At 46.2% G+C, this 22656-nt stretch overlaps 1 protein-coding gene across 2 annotated transcripts in view; it reads right to left on the bottom strand.

Annotated features, from left to right (window-relative positions):
• The window catches only part of LOC141726875 (putative HIT-like protein slr1234), a 127030-nt gene extending 109011 nt beyond the window's left edge, over positions 1-18019 (bottom strand). For both annotated transcript variants that reach the window (XM_074531978.1, XM_074531979.1), the window contains exons 1-2: positions 17777-18019; positions 16450-16554 (exon numbers count right to left, since the gene is read on the bottom strand). In XM_074531978.1, the coding sequence (XP_074388079.1) occupies positions 16450-16554; positions 17777-18004 (333 nt within the window). In that variant the 5' untranslated portion in view covers positions 18005-18019. The remainder of the gene's footprint in view (positions 1-16449; positions 16555-17776) is intronic.
• Between the last annotated feature and the right edge of the window lie 4637 nt (positions 18020-22656).

Raw genomic sequence — 22656 nt, 5'->3', positions numbered from 1 at the left:
ATGACATATTTAAGAAGAAAATCAAAACAGCGCATGCACAGTTTTTCCAGGGGTGCCAAGGTGCTGCAGACGCCACCATCTTGTTGCAGCTTGCAGCAAGCCTTGCCTGCCTGGCCACCCCTAGCTAGCTATGCCACGGGCAGAAGGGCAGAGGGCAGGGGCAGCAGCTTCTCCTTCCCATAGCCCCGCATGAAGAGAGCTGTTAAATAGTGTCAGCGCCGCAGCAGGCAAAAACATGGCGAACAACTCTCCAGTGTGGAACCTAGACAAGATCAACCTCTCAGTGCTGCTGGATTCTTCAGGAATCTTTTAATTAGTAGAACTTTTTGACAATTGTACCTACAAGCAGCAGGTTTTCTTCTAGTCAGAGAAGAGGAGGAAGTGAAGACATATGAAGGAAAACAACATGGTGGCACCAAGGTCAGTGGAAAAAAAAGGGGGAGGAGGTGCTTTAAGCATCAGAGCCAAGATTCCTCTGCAAGCTGTAGTGAGGACTATAGTGAAACAAACTGTTCCTTTGTAATGCATGAAGTTCATGGAGGATGCAGAAATCGACTTGCAGCCCATGGGAAAAGTGCTCACGCCAGAGTGGGTGGATGCTAGTAAAAGCTCTGATCTAGTGGGAGACCTGACTAGAGAGAGAGGGGCCCTGCTTCCAGAGATAGAGAGAGGGCTCTTGCTTCTAAACTAGAGCAGTCTATCCTTAGCGGGCTGCAACCTGTAGATGAATAATCCACGCCACAACAGTTTTGGGAAGACTGTTTGCCTGTGGGAGGAACCCCATGGCATAGCAGAAAAAAGACTCCTCTCCCTGAGCAAACAGAAGATCTCAAGTGACGACCTGACCAAAACCCGCACACCCTCTCCCTGCGCTGTCAGTGGAAAGGAGGGAGGGGCTGGGAGGAAAAAAGGTATTTCAAAGGCTTATTTTACTTTTTGTTACCCTACTTTGACTCTGCTAATAATGAATTTACTTTATACCTTTAAATTTGAATCTGTTTTACCCTTAAGAGTGTTTTTCTCCCAGTTCTTAACTCATGAGCCTTTTGTTAATTTTTTTTTCCCTCTCCTCTGCCCAACTATAGCAGAAGAAAGTGAGCTAATGACTTTCATGGGTGCCTGGCATTTGGCCAGTGTCAAACTACAATAACACAACACATAGATGTATAGGTTTTCATTAACTACTGTCCCTCATCCTTTCACAGATAGATATTTATTTCCCATTTCATGGGTTTTCTCCACCCCTCCAGATATTTAAAAAAAGGTCATGACTTAGGCTCCATTCCATCAAGACAGGTGCTTGGGACAGGAGAAGCAGCACACTTGATCGTTTGGTATCGCAGTCGGGGGAGATGGAGACATGACATGACACTCTGAGGTTTGTGCAGCAGAGAGCAATTTATTGGTGTGCAGAGCTCTTATACAGCCTATTCAAAAGACTCCATGTTCGAACCTGATTGGCTATGAATGGTTACCACCCAGCTCATTGATCAATAGCTACCTGCTTGAGTTCATCGTCAGGGATTGGCTGGCATCTGCTCTTTGTAGCCAAACCCCTCCTCCTTTTATGATGCATACAGTCCAGCTGTATGCTGTCATAGTTCCCCCTTTCTGTTTTAAAATATAAAAGCTGTGTTTATTGTCTCTCTGCAGGGCCCATTACAGAAAGGACAACAAACATGGTACAAGGACAATGAAATTCTTCACTAAACTCAACAAGTCTAATCTTTCTAGCTATTGGTGTGTCCCATCAAATTTTTTACTATCGCGTCCAGGAGCTATCAAAGGTACAATGTTGCCGGGTGGCATGCCAGAGGCTAATTACTTACCACTTACAACTTGAACGTTACAAACAAACCAACTTAAAAACTATCAGAGGTAACATTTAAAACTATCAGAGGTAGCATATCCTTTTGCTAGTAGTGTCCTTAAAGTGTCTTGACTCTTGAGGTCCAGGTGAAGTCAGATGAGTTGTCATTCCAAAGGTCTCAGATTTCCATCCAGTTGGTGCAGGGAGTTGTTTTGGTCACTGTTCTATCGCATCTCCTGAGGGGCTGTCAGGGAGGCATTGTTGGTTGTGGTCCAGAGCAGAGCATAGAGCAGGTCACACACACCAAGCAGGTACCCATCAAATACCGGCATCTGTAGATATACATGCATACCCTCGCCTCCAAGTGACAAAGTCCCAAGGGCCTTCCCATTTGATTGCAATGAGGTCCCATACCAATACCTTAGGTTTAGGTAACTGGACATCACTAGAGGACTGTAGTGACAAGAAATTATTTAAGATGTCAGGGTTTTGGGAGTTTTGTGATATTGTTAGATGGTTTAAAGTGTACAGGGCTTTGGCCACCCTACTCTGCGAGGTCTCACCAGACATCCCCTTTTCTGTTTTTCAAGAACACGCTTTAAAGTGCCATGTGCACGTTCAACAATTGCTTGTCCTGTAGGGGAATGAGGAATACCTGTGTGGTGTGATACACCACAGAGCTGTATAAACTGTTGAGTGTTCTGTGATATGTATCCAGGACCATTATCAGTTTTTATAGTGTGAGGGATGCCTAGGGCAGCAAAGGCTAGTCACCAATGTGTGATGGGATCACGGCTTCTTTCCCCAGTGTGAACTGAGGGCCATATGGCAGATGAAAAATGTCCATTGAAACATAAATATATTTTAAATTACTGAATTCCAAAATGTGTGACATCCGTTCGCCAAACTTGTAAGGCTCGCAGACCACGGGGGTTAACTCCCATATGCAGCGGTGAAGTGTGGCCTTGACAATGAGCACAAGTGTTAACAATATTGCGTGCCTTGGTATTTGCTAACAAGAATTATTGTTGTAGAGCTCAAACACCTTGATGGAAAAAGGCATGTGATGCACTTGCTTTTACTAGCATATCTGGTTGTGGTGCTGTCCAGACAGGGCTAGTTAGCCAATCAGCCCAGGCAATACCTTCTGCAATAAATCCTGGCAAGTTTGTATGACTATGAATATGCAAAATGTAGTAATGACATGTTCTGGCTTGGATTGTGTGCCATAAAGTTTTTAGCAATTCAAATAATGCAGCATTGTCAATTTCTTTTAGCAGTGCTTGGTCCAACCTTTGTGTGATGTCTGCAACATAAGCAGAATCAGTCACAATATTTAAAGAAACATGAGGAAAATGTTGAAAAACCATGATTATAGCATGTAATTCAAGTAGCTGAGGTGATCCACTATTGTGACCTTCTAGTGTTTGTCAACAGTTATATTTCCAGGTCACGATGGCTTTTCCTGTTTTTCCAGACCCATCAGTGAAAACTGTGAGACCTTTCAGGGGTGTGCGGTGGTTTAGTGGTTTCAGGGATAACATAGTGGTCTTGCTTAATTGCAACAATCTGTGGCTGGGTAAGTGATAGGGACTTGTTGCTGTTGACCTCATTTCAGAGAGATGAAGCACACTCTTTCAAGGAGTGAAAAGAGGTAGCACTTTCTTTCATACGTCCCTTTATATAGAGTTTTATAAACCATCCCATGTCTATGTCTTATTGGTTGGTAACAAGCTGGTACCCCATAGTAATTGGTCAGTCTTGGACAAGGTGTCTATGTGCAAGAAAGGGTTGTTTGTAAGATATTGTTTTCATTCTTAAAGCTGAGACGGTTGGGATTGTAGAAACAGGTGCAGGAAAATAGTCCTTATCTGTAGAATTCTTTAACAGGGAAACAAGTTGTTTTTTGCTGTTGCAAGCTTCTGTTGTCATGAAGAGCTGTTAGCTTTCCCATGGCTATGTTGAACTAGGATTCAGTTTGCGAGGCCTAATACCTGCCTGCTGTTTGCCACCACAGGTAATTTGCCCTGTATAGTTTTGCAAAGCACTTTGTAGTGGTGTGCTATTTACAAAGCACCGTTCAAAATATTCCTGTTGTACTGGTATAACAATTTTGAGGGGTCTCTGGCATTTAACTACAAACACCTTAAAAAACATTTGATAATTAACTGGGCAATTAATAAAAAAAATAGTAGGTGCTGTCTTTTTAGATTGGTGGGGCAAAAAGATCCATTCTAGAATATGTAGTGGGTCAGATCACTGTGTGTCCCACTGACCAATAATTCCTGTAGCATGCAAATTTACATTGACAGTAAACACTGTAATACAAACTTCAGGACATATCCAGTAAACCTGTCTTCATCATGGCCCGCTCTACTGTTTCAAGAGTGATTTTTGCCTCTTGAGTTAATTCTCTCAGAGAGGTTAACTCAGGGTTACCTTTGAGAATATTGAACAGGAGTGATAACTGCGGAGTGGTTAACACTAAATAGGGTCTTATCCAGTTTATGATGCCCAAAAGTTTTTGTACATCATTCAAGGTTTGAATTTTGGTTGAAAATTGGATTGTTTGCAGCTGTATTGTTTGATCTAATATTTTAACTCCCAGGTACTTCCATGGAGGTTGCTGCTGCACCTTTTCTGGTGCGACTTGCAGCCCAAACTCTTATAGTGTTTGCATCAATTTTGGCTGACTCTGCACAAGGTCTTCTTTGGTTGGGGTTACTATCAATATATTATCCAAATAATGGTAACAGTATGCTCCTGGGAAATGCTCCTTCACTATGGAGAGTTCCTGTGCAACATACCATTGGCAGATCGTTGGGCTATTTTTCATACCCTGTGGCAATACTTTCCATTGGTATTGCTTGACTGGTGCTGCATTATTGATGGAAGGCACTGTGAATGCAAACTGGGATATCATCAGAGAGCAAAGGAATAATAAAAAAACAATTTTTTAAATCAACAATTAAAATGTCCCAGTTTGCAGGTATAATGGTAGGAGATGGCATTCCAGGCTGTAAAGCACCCATACTTTCCACAACTGCATTCATTTTCCTTAGGTCACAGAGTAATCTCCATTTACCTGACTTATATTTAATTAAGAATACAGGAGTATTCCAGGGACTTGTCGATGGCTCAATATATCCTTGATCTAATTGTTCCTAAACTAGGAATTTAAGGGCATTTAATTTTTCCTTTTTAAGGGGTCACCGAGGAACCCACACAGGTTGCTCAGTAAGCCACTTCAACACTAATGTAGGGTGCTTAACACCCTTCAACACAGTGGCCCCGTTAAAAATCAGTTCCTACCTGAACTCCCCATGCTGACAAAATAGCCCTTCCCCACAAGTTGAGTGGCGCAACAGCGACATAGGGACAGATTGTGGCTGTCTGTCCCTCTGGATTCTTGACTAACTGGTTTACTGCTTAAGTAACTCTGTGTGGTGCCTCCAAGGCCAGCAATAGCAGATTCCACAGCTGTGGTAGGCCAGGATTGGGGCCATGTGTTAGCAGATATGATGGTGACATCTGCTCTTGTGTCAATCATCCCACTATCTTTAGTGTGGGATGGAGTTGCCCGAGGCATTGTAAGTATACAAACCATGTTTGGTCTCTGATCGGAAAAAACCTGAGTTCAGTACACTTGAGGCTCTCCCGTCAATCTGAAGCCTCTGTCTCCTTGAAGCTTTGAATCTGTTTTGGGAACACAAGACTTAAAAGGAATGAGTTGGGCAATGCGAATTTTAGCTGGGATAGTCATAGGAGGGGTAGGAGTTGATACCATGGCACAAATCTGTCCCATATAGTCAGCATCTATAACACCCAGATGAACAAAAATGCCTTGTAACATTGCACTTGACCTTCCTAATAATAGTGTACTCAGTCCTTTCCCTATGGGCCCATGGGCCTCAAGGGGGACTTTATGCACTTTTAATGAGTCTATAGCTATTGCATTGTCTGTGGAAACATCCATTCCAGCTGAGCCTCTTGTTCTCCCTGTGAGCTGGTCGCATAGGCTTGGGCTGGGGGACAGGAAGGTGCTCTTCCCTTGTGTGCTCAGGTTCCAGTTTCCCTGGTTGCTAAGAGATTGTCCATTAATGTGGAATTTGGATCTACAGCCTTGGCAAAATGACCAGGTCCTCCACATCAGTGACAGTTTGCTACTATAAGCTCAGTCCCTTGTTTTTGGCATGACCCCGATAAGTTGGACTTGTGGGGATAACTTACTTTCGTGTGTCCTTGTTGCCCCTTTCTGTAAGGTTGGCATGACGCCTTTACAGCAGCTGCAAGAGAATTGGCTAATAAGTCCATGCTGTATGATGCAGTTCCAACCTTAGCACATGCATTAATAATTTACTCTAAGGATGGATTTTCTCTGAGTAATAAATCTATAGCTTTTCGGCAGTCCTCGTTTGCATTGTCCTGTGACAATTGTAATATTGATTCCGTGCATCACTGTTTGCTATTTGCTTTTCCATAGCATCTTGTAAATGTTCTATGAACTGCATATATAATTTCTTGGGGCTTTTTTTTATGCTTGAGTAACTTTGGGTTGGAACAGACATGCTTGCAATTTTCATCGGTACTTGCATTCCTAAGTCTCTTGCCTGAGCTAGTATTGAGGGATTTAAGTGTGCTTGCACTTGTGGGTTTTCAATGGGGGGCAGTCCCATGAGTTGATAAACCCCTGCCCCAATGCATGGGCCCTGCTGTGAAACCTCTGAGTTTCACAGTCCCTGCTCCTCTACATAACATCTCCAGATGGATTCAAACATCATATATTGCACTGGAGTACAGAGTAATTTAGTGATTTGCTTCATGTCAAAAGGAGCTAATTCACTGGCAGTTAAAAACCAAAGCATATTTGCAACTGCAGGAGACCCCAGTCTATGTTTAGTAGCCAATTGGCGTAGCTTGGAGAGGACCTGCAAATTAAAACATACATATCTATCAGGTGTGCTCCTATTACCTTGCAGAACTGGGAATGCTACAATTGCCCCGCCCCCCTGCTGCCAGTCCTCCGATGATAGCAAAGGCATGGGCACAGAAATTCGGTCAGCTCCCTCTATATCCCTATTTGCAACCATCATCCATCTTACCTCCTTCCAGAAGCTAACTGGATCATGTGTGAGGATGGTATCCAACAGGAGTGGGGATGGAGCCAGTACCGGCAGTGCAGTGGAGGCTTCCTCTCGGGGGTCAGCAGAAGGGACGGAGCTCAGGTTCCCTCTGTGGGGGTCTCGCATATCCATCAGTGATATGGCTCCCTCAGGCTGTTCAAGCCTTGGCTACAGGTGCAGTGGGGTGCGGTGCAGTGCGGCAGCAGGCTCCAAGAGCACGCTGCGCATACTTCTGGGTTCGGGAGGCGCTTGACTTCTAGGTTCCAGTGCACTTTCCGAGTTCTGGCACACTTCCAGGTTCCAGCACTGTTCCGGGTTCCAGTGCTGTTCCAGAGGGCGTGGCACTGTGGCAGGTGGACATGTAAAGCCAAGGCCGGGCTCCAGGACTGAACCAAGCAGCTGGAGGTGGAGGCGGGCTGAGCGCTTCCATAGCAACACGGGGCATGGAAGAAATGGTGAATGGGTCCTGTAGGCACAGTGAGGATGACCCCGGATGCCACGGGGCTGGCTCCCACCACTGTGTAAGTGCTGCATGGGCTTCTGGCACTTGTGGGGGGGCAGCCACTGCACGGGATGTGCAGATGCCTCAGGAGCCTGTGGTGGCAGGAGCTCCAGCTCTGATATTGTGGCGTGCTGGTACTGCAGGGCTGGGGAGCCTGAATAACGGCCGCTCCCCCCACATGCCCGATGCGGCATCCCCTCCCCTGTGGGCTGCCCCCCACGTTCCACCATCTCGGGATGTTTCAGCGGGCTGCACTCGCAGCATGCAGGCTCTGCCACCTTGAGTGGGTGGTTCCTGCACTACATGGGGTCTGCCATCTTGGGGGACCAGTGTCCACAGCATGTGGCGTCCACCATCTTGGGGTTTTTCGCGTGCTCACGCCACATGCTCTCCGCCATCTTGAGCGACCAGTACTGGCATCTTAGCAGCCACTTTTGTGTTTCTCTCGGCTTTTATAAATTTTAATGTATCCATTAATACCCTCCAGGTAGTTAAAACACTTATAGCAATTTCGTCACCTCTAGAGGCAGAGCCAAAATCAGTTGTCCAATTTGTTCCCTGGTTTTAACACTAAAGGCAGTGTCTGTGTTGATTTCTACACCTTGGCTCTTGCAAAACTGTAATAAAGTTTCTAGAGCCTCTTCATCGTGCTCAACCCCCCTTTTACTTAAGATCTGAGTCCAAATATTCACTATAGCTTGGTTCTCTGCAGAAATTGTAGCATCCATTGTACCCAGCAGTAGCTCACCCTTTTATGTCCTCTTCTAGATGGTCACAGCTCCTCGGCTGTCGGTAGCTCCTTTGGCTATCTCCTTCACACAGCTCTCCAGGCTGTAGCTCTCTGGCTGTAGGCAGCTCTCCAGCTGCATTCCTTAACAGCTGTCCTTTGTTTTCTTGTGGCTTAGGTATCGTCCTCATGTCGGGGTGCACCATATATCACAGTCGGGAGAGACAGAGACATGACACAACACTCCAAGGTTCATGCAGCAGACAGCAATTTATTGGTGTGCAGAGCTCTTACATAGCCTATTCAAAAGACTCCGTGTTCGAACCTGATAGGCTATGAATGGTTACCACCCAACTCATTGACCAATAGCTACCTGCTTGCATTCATTGTTAGGGATTGGCTGCCGTCTGCTCTCTGTAGCCAAACCCCTCCTCCTTTTATGATGCATACAATCCAGCTATATGCTGTCATAGTTCAGCACCAACACCAGACCTGCCTGGGTCATTGTCACACTGTCCCTACTCCTTGTAAAATTGACTCTTCATTGCTTCATGTCACTCTGGCTACTTCTTGCAACAGACAATTTACACACAGATTATTTTTCACCCAAGGTTAAATCTCCTTGAGGCACACACCAGGTCTCCCCATCTTTCTGTGTTACCCACCAAGTACACCCAGGTCCTTCAGCAAAGACAGTCCCACAAATGGGTTTGCCTTTTCCCATGGGAGGAGAAAACCACACCAAGTTGCCCATCCACTTCCCTGTGTGTAGTATGGGGACCTTATATCCTCCCACAGAATATAGTGGTTTTGTTTGGGCAGGACCAGCGCAGTTAGCAGATCTTCTGGTGTTAACCAGCCAAGTGGTTTCTGCTAAATTTGCATCCCAATGCTTCCACGCCCCATTGCCTAACCCTCTTAACAGTTATCAGCAGTCCATCATACCTCTCAATCTTTCCAGAGGTTGTGGGTAATAGGGGATGTGGTATATCCCCTCAATGCATGTTTCTTTGCCTAAGAATTTATGAGGTTCTTTCAAAAATGAGCATCATTGCCTGATTGCATTCTTTCTGGGGTACCATGTCATGACAAAATGTGTCTCTCAAAGCCTAAGATGGTGTTTTCAGCAGCAGCATGGTGTAAAGTATTAATGGTATTGAACAGCTTACACAAGGATGAACAAGGAAGGAGGGAGCCTGCATTCTAAACACATCAACATCCGTCCTGGGTAGGGAGTGGGAGAGGTATTCCCTCATCATTGCCAGAAAATAGCTCCCCCAGCACAACAAAGCCCTGGGGCAGTCAATTCCAGGTGTGTTGGACACCCTGCCATATGAAAGCAAACTGTGGTCTGCACTCTGCTGCCAAAGGAATTGAGAAAAATGCATTGACAATGCCAAGTGCAGCACAACACCTGGCTGCCTTTGACTCCAGTTCACATTGGAGCTCTAACATGTGCGGCACAGGAGCACTCAGTGGGGGCGTTACTTCATACAGGCAAGAATGGTCTACTCTTAACCTCCACTCTCCATCAGACTTTTGCACTGGCCACATGGGAATACTAAAAGGTGAGTGAGTCTTGCTGATCACTCCTTGGCTCTCCTTATTCCCCTTTTCTTTGACACTTCTGGGGAGCAATTACTGTAGTCGTTGTTGTTTGGGTCTCTATCTCAGCCATAGTGTCCTCCAAAGCACGTCGGGTCCCTGCCTCAGCCACACTCCTCTGACAGCACTGAACTGTGGCTCAACAGGCATAGGCCAGGCCCCCGTACAGGGAGAGAAGCTGCTGGGTTTCATCAGGGTAGGTGACGCACCCTTGTATCAGGTGACGCGTCAGTCTGCCAGGGCTCATTGCCTGTTTAGGCGAAAAGTCCCAGGCAAGGGGAGGTGATAACCACTCTAGGAGCCTGCCCAAATCCTACCACACACACTGCCATCCAGGGACCAGCCGCTTCAGGGCACATTTCAATATCTCCTCACCTACAGTTTGTTTTGTCTTACAGCAGGATGACACCAGATTCCACAAACCCCATAGTATGCCAACAGTAGCAGTTAATAGTATTAATAGCATTCAACAGCTTACATGAGGGAGAACAAGGAACACGGGAGCCTGTGTTCTAAAACAATACACATCAATCCCAGATAGGGAGAGGGAGAGGGATTCCCTCATTGTCCCCAGAAAATAGCTCCCCCAGCACAACAAAGCCATCAATGTCACAGCAAAGCACAGAGCCACTGTTTGTATTAACATCTTCCCAAACTGAACAAAACAAAGAGATAAGCAGCGTACCTCACAAACTCCATGTCCGGCACAGGAGCTTGCTACTCAGTAACTGCTATTACTATACCATGCAAGATATATAACTGCCATTGTCTCGGCCCATGCTGGGCACCAAAATGACTGGTGAGTTGACCATGTCTGGATGCCAGGTGCCCAATGAGCTGCTCAATCACCCCCCTTCTCAGCTGGACAAGGGAGGGAAAATAAGATGAAAAACAACTCAGAGGTTGAGATGAGGCAGCTGACTAAAGCAAAATTGAAAGTTTGTGTGCAAACAAGCAGAGGGAAACTCCCCTCATATTTATTGTTTCGTTACGATCAGCAAGCACTGGCTGCCCACTTCCTGGGAAGCAGAGCTTTAGCGCACGTAGGAGTTGCTCCAAGAGACAAACCTTTTAAATAAGAAATGGCCTTGCTTCCTCCTCCTATTTTTACCTTTTATATTTGAGCTGATATAATTTGGTATGGAATAATATCTGGTTAATTTGGGTCAGCTGTCCTGGTTGTGACTCCTCCCAAGATCTTGCCCACCCCCAGCCTACTGATGCTGAGGCAGAATGTATGAGAGACAGCACTGATGTTGTGTCAGTACTGCACAGCGGTAGCCAAAACACTGGTCTGTTATAAACACCTTTCTTGCTACCAATGCAAAGCACGGCACTGTGAGAGCTCTTGTAGGGAAATGAACTCCACCTCAGCCACACCCAATGCAACATCATTGGTGCCTGATTCTCAGCTTTGGGTATCCTTTGCTGCTGAAATTCCAGTTATAGAAGATGGATTGGTACCTTCCCTTCAGTCAAATCAACATTCAGTCATAAAACTTCCCCAAAAAAGGGTCAGGAACAACATGGTCAGTCCTAATTATTGTCCTTTTACTGTTCACATCCTCAAGGCATTGCCTTCCCTAAAGCCCTGTCTTAATCACGTTTAGCCAGAGAAACCTTACATCTCCTCCATGACCTCGTTATATCTGGTCCTGGGTTTCCAGCACGTACACACACACAGACAGAGCACTCAAGAGGCTCGGCCCATATTCATCCCTTTGTATGCATGAGTTCCAATTCTTTGCCCCTTGTATTACCAAGTGAGAAAAAATGGAGACTAGATCCTTTTTCTCACAAGAACCTCTTACTGCTCAGAAAAAAGGCTTTTTCCATTGAAACTTCCCCCTCTCGAAGTGACTGGAATCCCAGGTATCACCAGACTTTCCTAACGCCAAAATTTCCTGTTCCTAAAATCTCCAAACCACCAACCCCCTTCTACATGGAAGAATACGCCTTTTAGGCTTTCTGATGACAGACCTTGGCTGGCTGCCAGGGGCCAAACTATCTATTCTGTTTCCTCCCCTCCTAAATGGATCAGGAGAAAATAAGATGAAAAATTTCCTTCAGGACTGTCCTGGGGTGACTTTATGATGCTGGTATCCCCATTGTCTGTTTTTTTGCCCAGAAATGGGTCCTGTGGCTTTAAGCTAGGCTTAGAGAGAGAAAGAGGGAGAAGGGGGAGGAGAAGCGGCATGCAGTTTGTCTGCAGAAGTTCACTTTACTCCCTTGGAATTCCTCTCTCAGGGACTGTGCTGCCTAACACGGACAGCAAGAGAGAGAGATAAGGCTCTCAAGTGCTCTCCGAGTTCTCGGCTTTTGCAGAGAGAGAAGAGTTTTTCTTTGGTTTTTTCACTGGTTTTCCTCATTAGCTACAGCAAGAAAGGTTTTCCCTGAACTGTGCCTTCTTCTTTTGGGACTGTTCAGCTTCTCTCCAGTCCAGGACATCAGGAGAATTGCCTAGGGGCCCTCCCAAGCTGCACACTGGGCCTGGCGTGCCAGGCCTGAGCCCCGGAGAGACTGAGCCACACCCACAGAGGGACTCTTTCTGAATTTGCAATCTCTTCAGAACAGGAAGAGGTTCCATTGTTTAATATGACTCATTTTCCCCTGCTTGTGAGTACTTTGTTTGTTAAAGAAACAGTTTTTTCCACTTTTCTCAAAGGAGATTTTCTTCCAAAGCAGGAGGGGCCACTGAAATCTGCTTTTCCAGAAGAGACTTCTTCAGAGGTTTCCTCACAAAATTTGCCCTAAACCAGGACAAGGACATAGCCACCTGCCAGATCTAAGGGCAGGAGGGAAGCACCTGCCCCATACAGCATTTGGCACTTTCTTAAATATGCTTACACTGGGGTGCCACCAGCTTTGCTGAGTTGCTCAACCTTGGCTCTCAGGGAGTCTGGTGCCTAGCTGGCAAAAACTAAGCTGTGTCAAGCGCAGGGCAGACCCTGGCCTCTTCTCACAGAAGTCACCCCTGCAGGCCACACCTGGAGTGCTGTGTTCAGTTCTGGTCCCCAGGATTCAAAAAAGATATGCAGATTGGAGAGGGTCCCAAGGAGAGCAATGAAGATTATCAAATGGCTGAAGAATGTGAGGAAAGCCTGAAGGAGCTGGGTCATTTCTCCCTTGGATAAGAGAAGGCTCAAGAAGAACAACATCACAGTATTCTGGCTCTCAAAATGCAGCTACAAAGAGGACAGAGGCTCTCTTTTCACAAGCCACATATAGAAGACTCAATGGGAGGTTATTCCTTATTCTTTTTTATCCTTATTCTTTCCTCCTTTTTCCCCCTCCAGCCTCAACATGGATGTTGGAGTTGATTTTGGTTTAAATTTTAGTTTGCTTTTTCTCTGTGTGCTTTACCTCTTTAGTAGTAGTAAAATGAACCTTGGACATGAACTTTGATGGGCTTTCACTTTTATATTAAACCTGCTTTGGCCGATATCTTGCCAGTGATTCTTTACACAAACTAAAACACCCATTCACACTAATTGGTGTAGTCGGCAGGATGGCAAGAGATATCACTGAATACTTACAGAAGCATGGAATAAGCCCAAGTCCCAAGTTCTCAGACAAGTAGGCTCGGGATGATCATCAAGCCATGGAGGAACATCAAAAAGCAGCGAGGGGCTGCATGAAGACTAGCAATGAGAAAGGAATTAGTTGCAATAGGTTAGGAAGCTGCCTGGGCTCAGGGGGAACCTCCACACAGTATTCCAGTAATTCAAGGGAGGATACAAAGAGGACAGAGGCTCTCTCTTCACAAGAAGTCACATGGAGAAGACCAGGGACAAGGGGCGCAAGTTGCACTGGTCCCCATTGCTGGAGGTTTTAAGATCTGATTGGACAGGGCGCTAAATAATCTCATCTAGGCTCCCTTTCCCACAAGAGGCTGCACCAGATGATCTTTTGAGGTCCCTTCACACCTGGGCTGGTCTAGGATCCTACAATTCTCCAGTGGATCTGGGTTTTATAACCCTTGGCTCTCTCCAGTTTGGAGCTAAGTATCCACAACCTTGCCTGCGAGCCATGACATAAAATTTCACTAGGTGCCAGAGGCTTCTAAAGCCTATGGCAATCACTCAGTCTCTCGGAATATATAAACAATACCTGGCTTCTCCAAAATTCCCCTGCCCCCTAAAAGCGGGAGTGTCTTCTAGATACTTTAGGGAGTTTACACAGACAGAACCATAGACCTTACATACCTCAGTCATTCAGTAAGCAAACACTGCACCAGTGCAGTTTCCATCTATTTTAGGTAAATAATTTCTATCTCCTCCTACAGGATGACTAAAGAAAGAAGTCGTCTGCGGGTTACTTACACACCCGCATCACCAAACTTACCCAATCGCTATGGACTGCTGAAGAGATAGAAGACACCTTTCAGTGGGTGTGGAGCCTTCCCATACTGAAGAGGCTGTAATGTGATCTTAAGACTCCTCCCAGGGGACACCTGATAAAATCCCATGGCCCTGGGTCTGCCCCCTCTGCTCTCTGGGCTTTGCTCCAGCTCCCCTCCCCCCACTGCCCCGGAACGGAGAGGAGTGGGGGGAAAGAAATGGACACTCTTGCTAAACAACAGAGACTTGTCTCGTCTGTTTTTCCTGTCGCTGTCTGTTTTTCCTATCGCAGTCAGTTGTGGCCTCCCTGGACACAATTGTCACTGCTGCCACATGCTGCTACAAGTGGGGGCCTCACATTATCTCAGTAACATAGGGTTCAAGGGCAATAAAGGACAGCCTGACTTTTCTGTGAAAACCGCCCTTTTTTAATAGCTGTTAAAGCAAGCTAAAATTTGTGGTGTCACAGGAATGTAGTTTTGGTCTGGGTCTGGCTTGGGATGGAGGTAACTTTGCTCACAGCAGCCCTCACAGTGTCCTGTGATGCAGTTGTAGCTAGAAGGGTGTACATAACATACCAGATTTTCAGCTACTGAGGAACACTGGTCCCACAGCATGGAGGCTGTCGCCCCAACCACCCCAACCCACACAAGCTTTTAAGCTGGGGGTGGGCAAGAGTTTGGGAGAGGACTGAGCCAGGATAGCTGATGCAAACTGACAAACGAGAGATTCCACTGTGCTATGGAAGAACCACAGATGCCAGTCACACCTATTGTTTTGACCTACCATATCCCTCCTCACCAGAAAATGGATATGACAGGTCTTATCACACAGCCATGGATTAAGCACTCCAACAGGAGGTAGATGCTTCCAACACAGTGCACCATGGTGAAACCACCCTTGGAAAGCACACATGTAGACTCACACGCAGTATCTTCTACAGTTTCAGCAGCAGCCTACACGGCCTTTCTGTATGTTGGCGTACCACTTGCCAAAGAGCTAAGACTTAGCTTCCTACAAGACCCAGGGAGACTGCTAAGCGCTTCCAGCTTCACACAAACAGGCCAATCGCTATCTGTCTCTGAAATGCTGTTATCTGGCTGAAACATTCCACATACTTGCATTCCAGGGAGACACCGTCTGAATTGGCAGAACTACTTCCCCTCAGTAAGACGCGCAAGACGGAGGTGATATCCCCATGACAAATCTTTATTGTGCAACTGCTGCTCAAAGCTTTTATTACCTTCCACAGACACACGGCAAAAAAAAAAAAATTACACATCAAAAGCTGCTAGATCGATGGGCAAGAGATGAAATCCATTCTGTGGCGATTTGTACACGTGCAGCAACTCCTGCGGTGCCAAAATCTTAGCCAGGAGGCCAGCCCAACTGACGGCCACCCAGAACAGGTAGATGTATGCAATAGACAGACTGCCCACCCTCGGGCCCTTCATCCACAACCATCCGGAATCCATTGGTCAGGCCCAGGTGAGCAACACACATCTCGCCAACAATCATTACATGCTCAAGAAGCTGGAGAAGGAAGTACAAACCCATAAATAAGTAAAATAAAAAGAAAAAGGAACACATAAAGAGAGCAGAGGGCAGGAAGGGAAGGAACGAGAGCAGAGAACCACCCAGAGAAAGCAGCTAGCCAATTCCTAGCAATTCAACCATCGCATGTCAAATTAATGGCATTCCGACCACCGGCAACTGAAGCGTTCCAAGCAAAGTTACCAAGACCATTTATGCACGCCATAGGGGCAAAAGAGAGCTAGGCAATTTTTCTCAAGCTAAACAGCAAAGGACTACAAAACAGCCACACAAGCTGACTTTGTCTCCGGGTTAAAGCCCCCGTTGTCTCTTCAGGCAACATAACCGATCCTGGTGGAAAATAAACTTTAGGCTGCCTTTTGCGTGGGTTTACAAAGTCTTTCAACATGGCTTTCATAGCTAAAAGCAAAACGTCCAGCACCGCTCAACCAGCTTTGTCCTTCCTTGCCCCTGGCCTGCCAAAAACCCCAAGTGCTCTTCTGCATGTTAGAAGTTCTACTACTCTTACTCTAAACCACGACAATAGGCACCAGACTGCGCTCCAAAACAACACTGCATTTTGCACCAGAACTACATACCCAGGGACCAGCACTGCTTGATAGCACTGCTTTTAGTCAAAAAGCTCAACTCCATTACAAGCTAGAGGCAAAAAGATGAGAGCGCCAGAAAACCCAAAGTAGCCTACGGTGCCCTGTCAAGGGGGAAAGGGGGGAATGGGAAAGAGTCTAGTAAATGAGGAACTATCTACAGGTACAGTTTAGCATACAGAAAGCTCACACGGTACTTACAGATTCACCAGAACCTCCTGCTTCAGACAACTCGATAATTGGCTCCTTAGGCATGACTAGGAAAAACGTCCCGTCTAGGGGCAAAAGATCATGGAACGTACGGCACTGGAGGAAGATTAAACAGTTAAAACATAACCAGCTTTAGAGAAAGGTAAGAGCTTATGCAAACCCATCTGCCCCGCTGAACTCCTACAGAAGCAGATTACCAGATTACCCCAAACACAAGCCAGAACATTGATTTTTCTTGCATGATTATAAGGCTTTCTATACCCAAAACACGACATCTTTACAGAGCCCCCTCCAGAAGTGGGATTCGTCATGCAAGACAATGGGGCAAGGAGCCAGGGCACTACTTGCAATCAACAACCTCCAGTATGTTTTAGTTCGGGCTGATTGTTTCCTAAGCAGTTTTTCTATCGGATGTGGTCCATGCAGAGACTGGAGACAAATGGCTTAACTGAATCATCAAAGAGTTTAGTGACGTGGAAGAGCAGCGGCCATTCCTTTCCCACAGGACAGGGAGCTCAAGTATTGAACACACGCATTATGACAGGAAGCCTGCAAGTGCATAGGATGAGTCTGTCTTCTATTACTGCGTGCAAGCTCTGCCTTTAAAAGCAGAAGGCATCCCTAACTGTTAACTTTCAGCATCTTAATAACTAAGTCATAGGGGATATTACCTTAAAGTTAACATCGCATAGGCAACGGCTGTATTCGTTTCCCCCCTGACTAAGCAGCTCACTCTAGTTTCCAGCACCAACACTCGTGACCCTTGAAAGCATGCTGTTATCACGGTCTTACTACCCCACAGAAACAAGTTCTAGAAAGCCGTTGCAGCCTGCAAGAGGACCACTTTGTGGTTTTGTTGTGTTTTTAACTAGAGAAAGCCGTAATTCCTTGCCCTAATAATCCAGTTTGCGGGTTCAGAACCAAAGCCTAGCACAGCGAAGCTGCGAAACCTCTTCGATGCTGTTAGGAGACACATTGAGGCCAAGTTACCGTCAGAGGTCCTTCTCTACGCGCGCACACGACACGGTGGGGGTGGAATGCGAGGCGAGTCCGGACAACACCAGCAACTCAGTACGCCCGCGGCACCCGGAGGGGTGGAGATGCGGCTCAGAACAAGCTTAGGGGATGGTGCAGTAGAGAGCGCCACAACCCAGAGAAGCCCCGTCCGTCCCCCGTCCCTGCACCCAGCCGCAGCAGCACCCGGCCGCGCGCCCGGGCACCGCGCGCCGGGTCCTCGGCTCAGATGCCCGCAAGCGCGGGTGGAGGGGGAGAGGGGGGAAGGGAAGAGGAACCGCGCACAGAGCAAGGGTGCGGCTACCTCCTCGTCCTCGTCGCTGACGATACCAGAGAAACGCCTTGCCGATAATCTTTCCGAAGACAGTAGTGGCGCCACCAGGGCCAGAGGCCAGCGCCCCCACACTCTCGCCAGCCAAGGACAACGCCCGTGTCCGCCCCGACCACTTCCTCCACTAAGCCGGGCCCTCCGCGGCGCCCATTGGGCCGACGGATTGTGGCCCGCGTCTCGATTTGCTGTCTCGCCTGTCATTTTCGCTTTTCCCCGCCCCCCTTGGCGGGTCCGCTCTCGCCGACCTGGTGCCCGCGGGGCGCGGAGGGATCTGCCCTGTGTAGTGCTGCGACCCTGAGGGCGGGCTACGAGGTCGCAGAAGAGGCTGTAGTAGCTACAAGTACTGTTTCTTGGGTTTTGTTACCGCAACGAGCCCACACCAAAGGTGCCCGTGCCTTTTTGCTGCTGCTCCCTCCAGTCAAATGACTGCTTTGGCCAGGGCAGGCCTGCCTTTAACTTCTCAGGACATTATGAAAAAACAACCGAAGTTGCTCTACATTGTTTGCTGAAAGCCCCACTTCCCTTGCAGACATTTCTAAGCTGCACGTCTCCTGGAAGCAAATAAAATGCAAAGCGTGCGTTCGGCACTGCTGGCTTGAGGGCTCAGGAGAGTAGGATTTGCGTTAAGCTGGATAGAGAGGCTTTTAGAAAAGTAGGCAGTGCCCTCAAAGCTGCCCAAGGGTGGTCTGTGGTGCCCTGCAGCCCCGGGGACAGTGAGCACCTTGAATGGTCCACACAACTGTCTTGTAACATATATGAACCCTGCTTTACTCTATGTCGGGCTAAGGATATCCTTGGCCGCCTTTGAGGCAAGAGCACATTGTCCTATTTTGCAAAGCTGCTTTCCGGCCGATCAGCCTCCAGCATGTACTGGTGCACGGGGTTGTGCCTCCCCTGGTGCAGGACTTGTGTATCCACAGGTTCCTTGGGTGGTCTCAAAAGAGATCGTTTCCTATGATGGAAGGGACTTTGTTCCCCAAGTCCCTGCCTTGAGGTTCAGGGTCTCAAGAGGTCTGGTAACCGTGCCAGTGAAAACAGAGGAAAATGAATCGCCAAGTACCACAGCCTTCTCCATGTTGCTGGCCACTAGACCTCCTGGCTTTTTTTATTGGCGGGGGGGGGCAGTCACGTGGGTTGCGTACGCTTTCTTTAGTCTTATTTTCTGACCAATGCACCCATGGAAGTCCATCGTATGTTTCTTTACATCTTCTGCCAAATTCAGCTGCAGTTTTGCCTTAGTTTTTCTGATCCCATCCCTACAGACCTTGGCAGCATCTTTAGATTCTTCCCAGAATATGTGTCCCTGATTCCACTACCTATGCGTTTCCACTTTGTGCTTCAGCTCGACCACAAGAGAAGGCCATTAGCTACGCTCATCTCCTGCCTAACTTGCCTGATTTCTTATCTCGACCTCATCCTCGGGGGTGAAGGGAGCTATTCGGAGAACAAAGGACATCTAAACTACAATGACATAACTATACATCACTAAAGCTTTTCTTAATATTCACACAGTAATCACCCCTTATTTGCAAGAGCCAATCATCTCATTATCCATCTGTAACAATCCCTCCTTTTCTATTTTATAAGTTTTTTGTCTTAAGTAATTAACTTTTTTTTAAAATAGTATTTTTTGATGTGGGTGAGGACAGTGGAAGAGGGTTTTTAAGTAAAATGATTGGTAGAGTTTGTGAACAGAGGTCTGGTATGGCTTTTGCCCCCACCTCCCATGCCTACAGGGTTACTACCTGCAGCAGTAATCTTCTTGGTGGCAAGTACAGGTCTTGCTCTCTGGTTCTCACTATACTTCAGTTTTAAGCAAATTATTTTAATGTTTTTCATTGTTCCTCTCCTTAACAGATACTTGTAATTTTCATAGCACAATTATTTTAATGACTAATACAATTTAAATTCTTAATTCAAAAATGGTACTTAAACAGTTAACTAAAGCACTTAGAGTATTCGTGAGATTTTCACTTGTCTTTCTAAAAGTACAGTAACAGGGGAGTAGTGTTAGTCTATCAATATATGAGAATGAATTTACACATTTATACATTTTAACTAGTCTACAACAAAATTAAGGCATGAGGTAAGAATACAAATAACAACAGTTTGAATGGGTTGGTTTGTATTACTGTTATAACTAAGTTGAACTCTACATATTGTACACAGGGAGTTAAGGGCTCCTCTGGTCAGTAGAGCTCAGTAGTGATACATATACATTGACACACACAAACACACATTTGTTTTCTCAGGTGAGTCAGCAGCCGTATGCATGGAGCTGTGCATCCAGAGCCACGTGTGCTCAGCCCATGTCTGCACGTAGGGGCATGTGCAGAACTAGTACACACACACAGGTATTTGTTTACTGGTATAGAGCCTTGGCATACAGAGGTACCTGTTAGCAGCACACACCTGCATCTGGTATTCATATGCCCTCTGAACAGAGAGAAGCATTTGAAACAATCAGAGAAGAAAGAAAACATAATTCTTATCTTGCTTGCTGTGCCTGTGTTGTGCTAAAGTAAAATGCAATATAGAGATTGTTTACCCAAAGTGAAGATGTTTTGTTCCCTTGGCCTATCAGGGCCAAGAAGTGTGTGTGTGTCAGACTGTCACAGGACAGTCATGAGAGAATGAGAGATGAGTGCAGTGTAAGCAGTAGTGAGCAAGAATGAGTGCATAGCAGATTCAGTTTAGATACAATGTACATAGTATAGTATAATAAAGTAACTCTTTAGCCTTCTAATAATAGAGTCAGATGCATCATTCTCTCTCCCCTTTGTCCGAGTCATCTTTAATTTACAATACCTGCACGCACCCACGGAGCTGTGCACGCTCTACTTGCACATGCTAGCACACGTGTGCCACAGAGACACTCACTTATGTACAGTCTCTACCAATGCACATGCACTCACAAACACAAGACTTGCTTGTACATAGAACTTGTGTATATTAACACAAGCATATAAATCTGTGCACACTAATATGTGTAATGTTATCTGTTGGAATGTGAATCCCAATATTACCAGTTAGATTGTGCCTGGGCCAGTCTGACCCTCTCTGCTAGGCCAAAGGCGGCAGCTGTGGTGTATCACCCCAGAGACACCTTTAGCTTGCTAGTGGTTGCAGCTAGGCAGCCAAACAAGTCCAGGCTTGTTAGGAACTCCATTTACCTCAGGAAGAAGGCTTCAGGCCAAGGTGAAGAGAAAAAAGAGATGGATTCTGCTGGAGGGTTATATCCAGAGGTTTATTCCATGGTTACAGAGGTCTGAATCATGGGAACAGCTCCAACAAAATAACCACCGCATGGTCTGATTACCTTTTTAAGCTCCCGGGGCAGGGGGAGGGGAGGGGACAGGTGAGCCACCAACCAGGTGAGAGGGGCGGGGTCTCAGGGGAGGCTGAGACCTAGACAGGCCAATGACCTCTGGGCATAGGGGCATCTTTTGAACTTGACCAACCACACAACGCCTTGTTGGAATGTTAAGCCTGATTGACAGGACTCACTCAGCAAGGGGTGAGGGGGAAGGGAGAGGCGTATAGGCACACCTGGGAAGGGACCCGGAAGTCTAAAACAGGACATTGCAACACACTACAACAGTTATCAACACACATATCTTACACAAGGCTATGCTTACAATTGTAGAGCCTGTGCACACTCACAAACACAGGGCTGTATACCAGCTTAGTCATACCTGAGGGGATAATTTAACACACATGCACATAATAATGCACACAACATGTACACTTTGGTACTTGTGTGTGCACCCAGAGCTGTGCACACCTGCACACGCAGGTCTTGTATGTGTAGACTCACACACCTTAGTACGCATATACCCATAGATACATACTGGCACATACATGTAAAGCACTCCCCAGAGCTCTTCTGTGAAGACAGTAGTAAGATATCTACTGTTTGTTACCACCCTGCCGCTTCTAGCTAGTATTTTACCCTCTGTGCCTTTGGGTTGGGATCAGACAGTGTTGTTTTAAAGGAAAGGTTAAAGAAAGACTGTGTTGGATTCTTGTCTCTTACTCTACAATGCCAGTAGGCTACAAAACGGAACCTTTTCTGTTGTTCTCTCTTTCCTAGGGGCTTGACCGGCATGAAGGAGAGGTAATTTATTTAGATTGTGGAGATTCAGACAAGTACTTCTCTTATAAAGAATAATTTCAGCATAACAAGTATAAAAAATGTGGCTTATCTTCTTTATAAGGAAAAGAGGTTTCTCCTTTGAAATGAATACAAGCTAGAAACAGAGAGAAAGGCACTGAAAAGAGCGATAACAAGGCAAAGCACTGGCTGTCCCTTGTTCTCAGAATGATGAAAATACTGAGGCACTTCCTAGTAGATGAGACTGAAGGCTTTGAAATGAAGAGGTACTAGATTTTCAAATTTTCAGTGTTCCCATGGCATACATTAATATGTCTCATCCTGTACCTCTATTCCTTTAAGGCCAAGTATAGATTTGTTGTACCTTCTCTGAAGAGGTCAATACAAAAACCAAACCCAAGTCTCCTTCCCCCAGCTCCTTAAATAAGAAGCTATCTTTCCTCTCTTGTTAGGCAAAATTCAAGAGGATTTCTGATATAATGAACAGCATTTAGAAATACAATCCAAAAATTCATATTAAACTACTTTCTGAATTGCCTAAATTATTCAGTACAATCAGGTAGTGTATCAAGCTTCCCACAGAGAGAGAACAGTTCGGCTCTGGTATCATTAAGATGTCATGTCATTAACAGCATTTCTGTGTAAAGTCTCCACAAAGTATTTGGAAACTGCTTTCTCTGGAAGGCTTTGTAAGTTTGTAAATGAAGTGATTTCAAATGCACTAATGAAATCAGAATGT

The sequence above is a fragment of the Zonotrichia albicollis genome, chromosome W (assembly GCF_047830755.1).
Source record: "Zonotrichia albicollis isolate bZonAlb1 chromosome W, bZonAlb1.hap1, whole genome shotgun sequence".
In the NCBI taxonomy this organism is placed as follows: domain Eukaryota; kingdom Metazoa; phylum Chordata; class Aves; order Passeriformes; family Passerellidae; genus Zonotrichia; species Zonotrichia albicollis.
The sequence above is the reverse complement of the archived record's forward strand: the minus strand, read 5'-3'. Positions and strand labels throughout refer to the sequence as shown.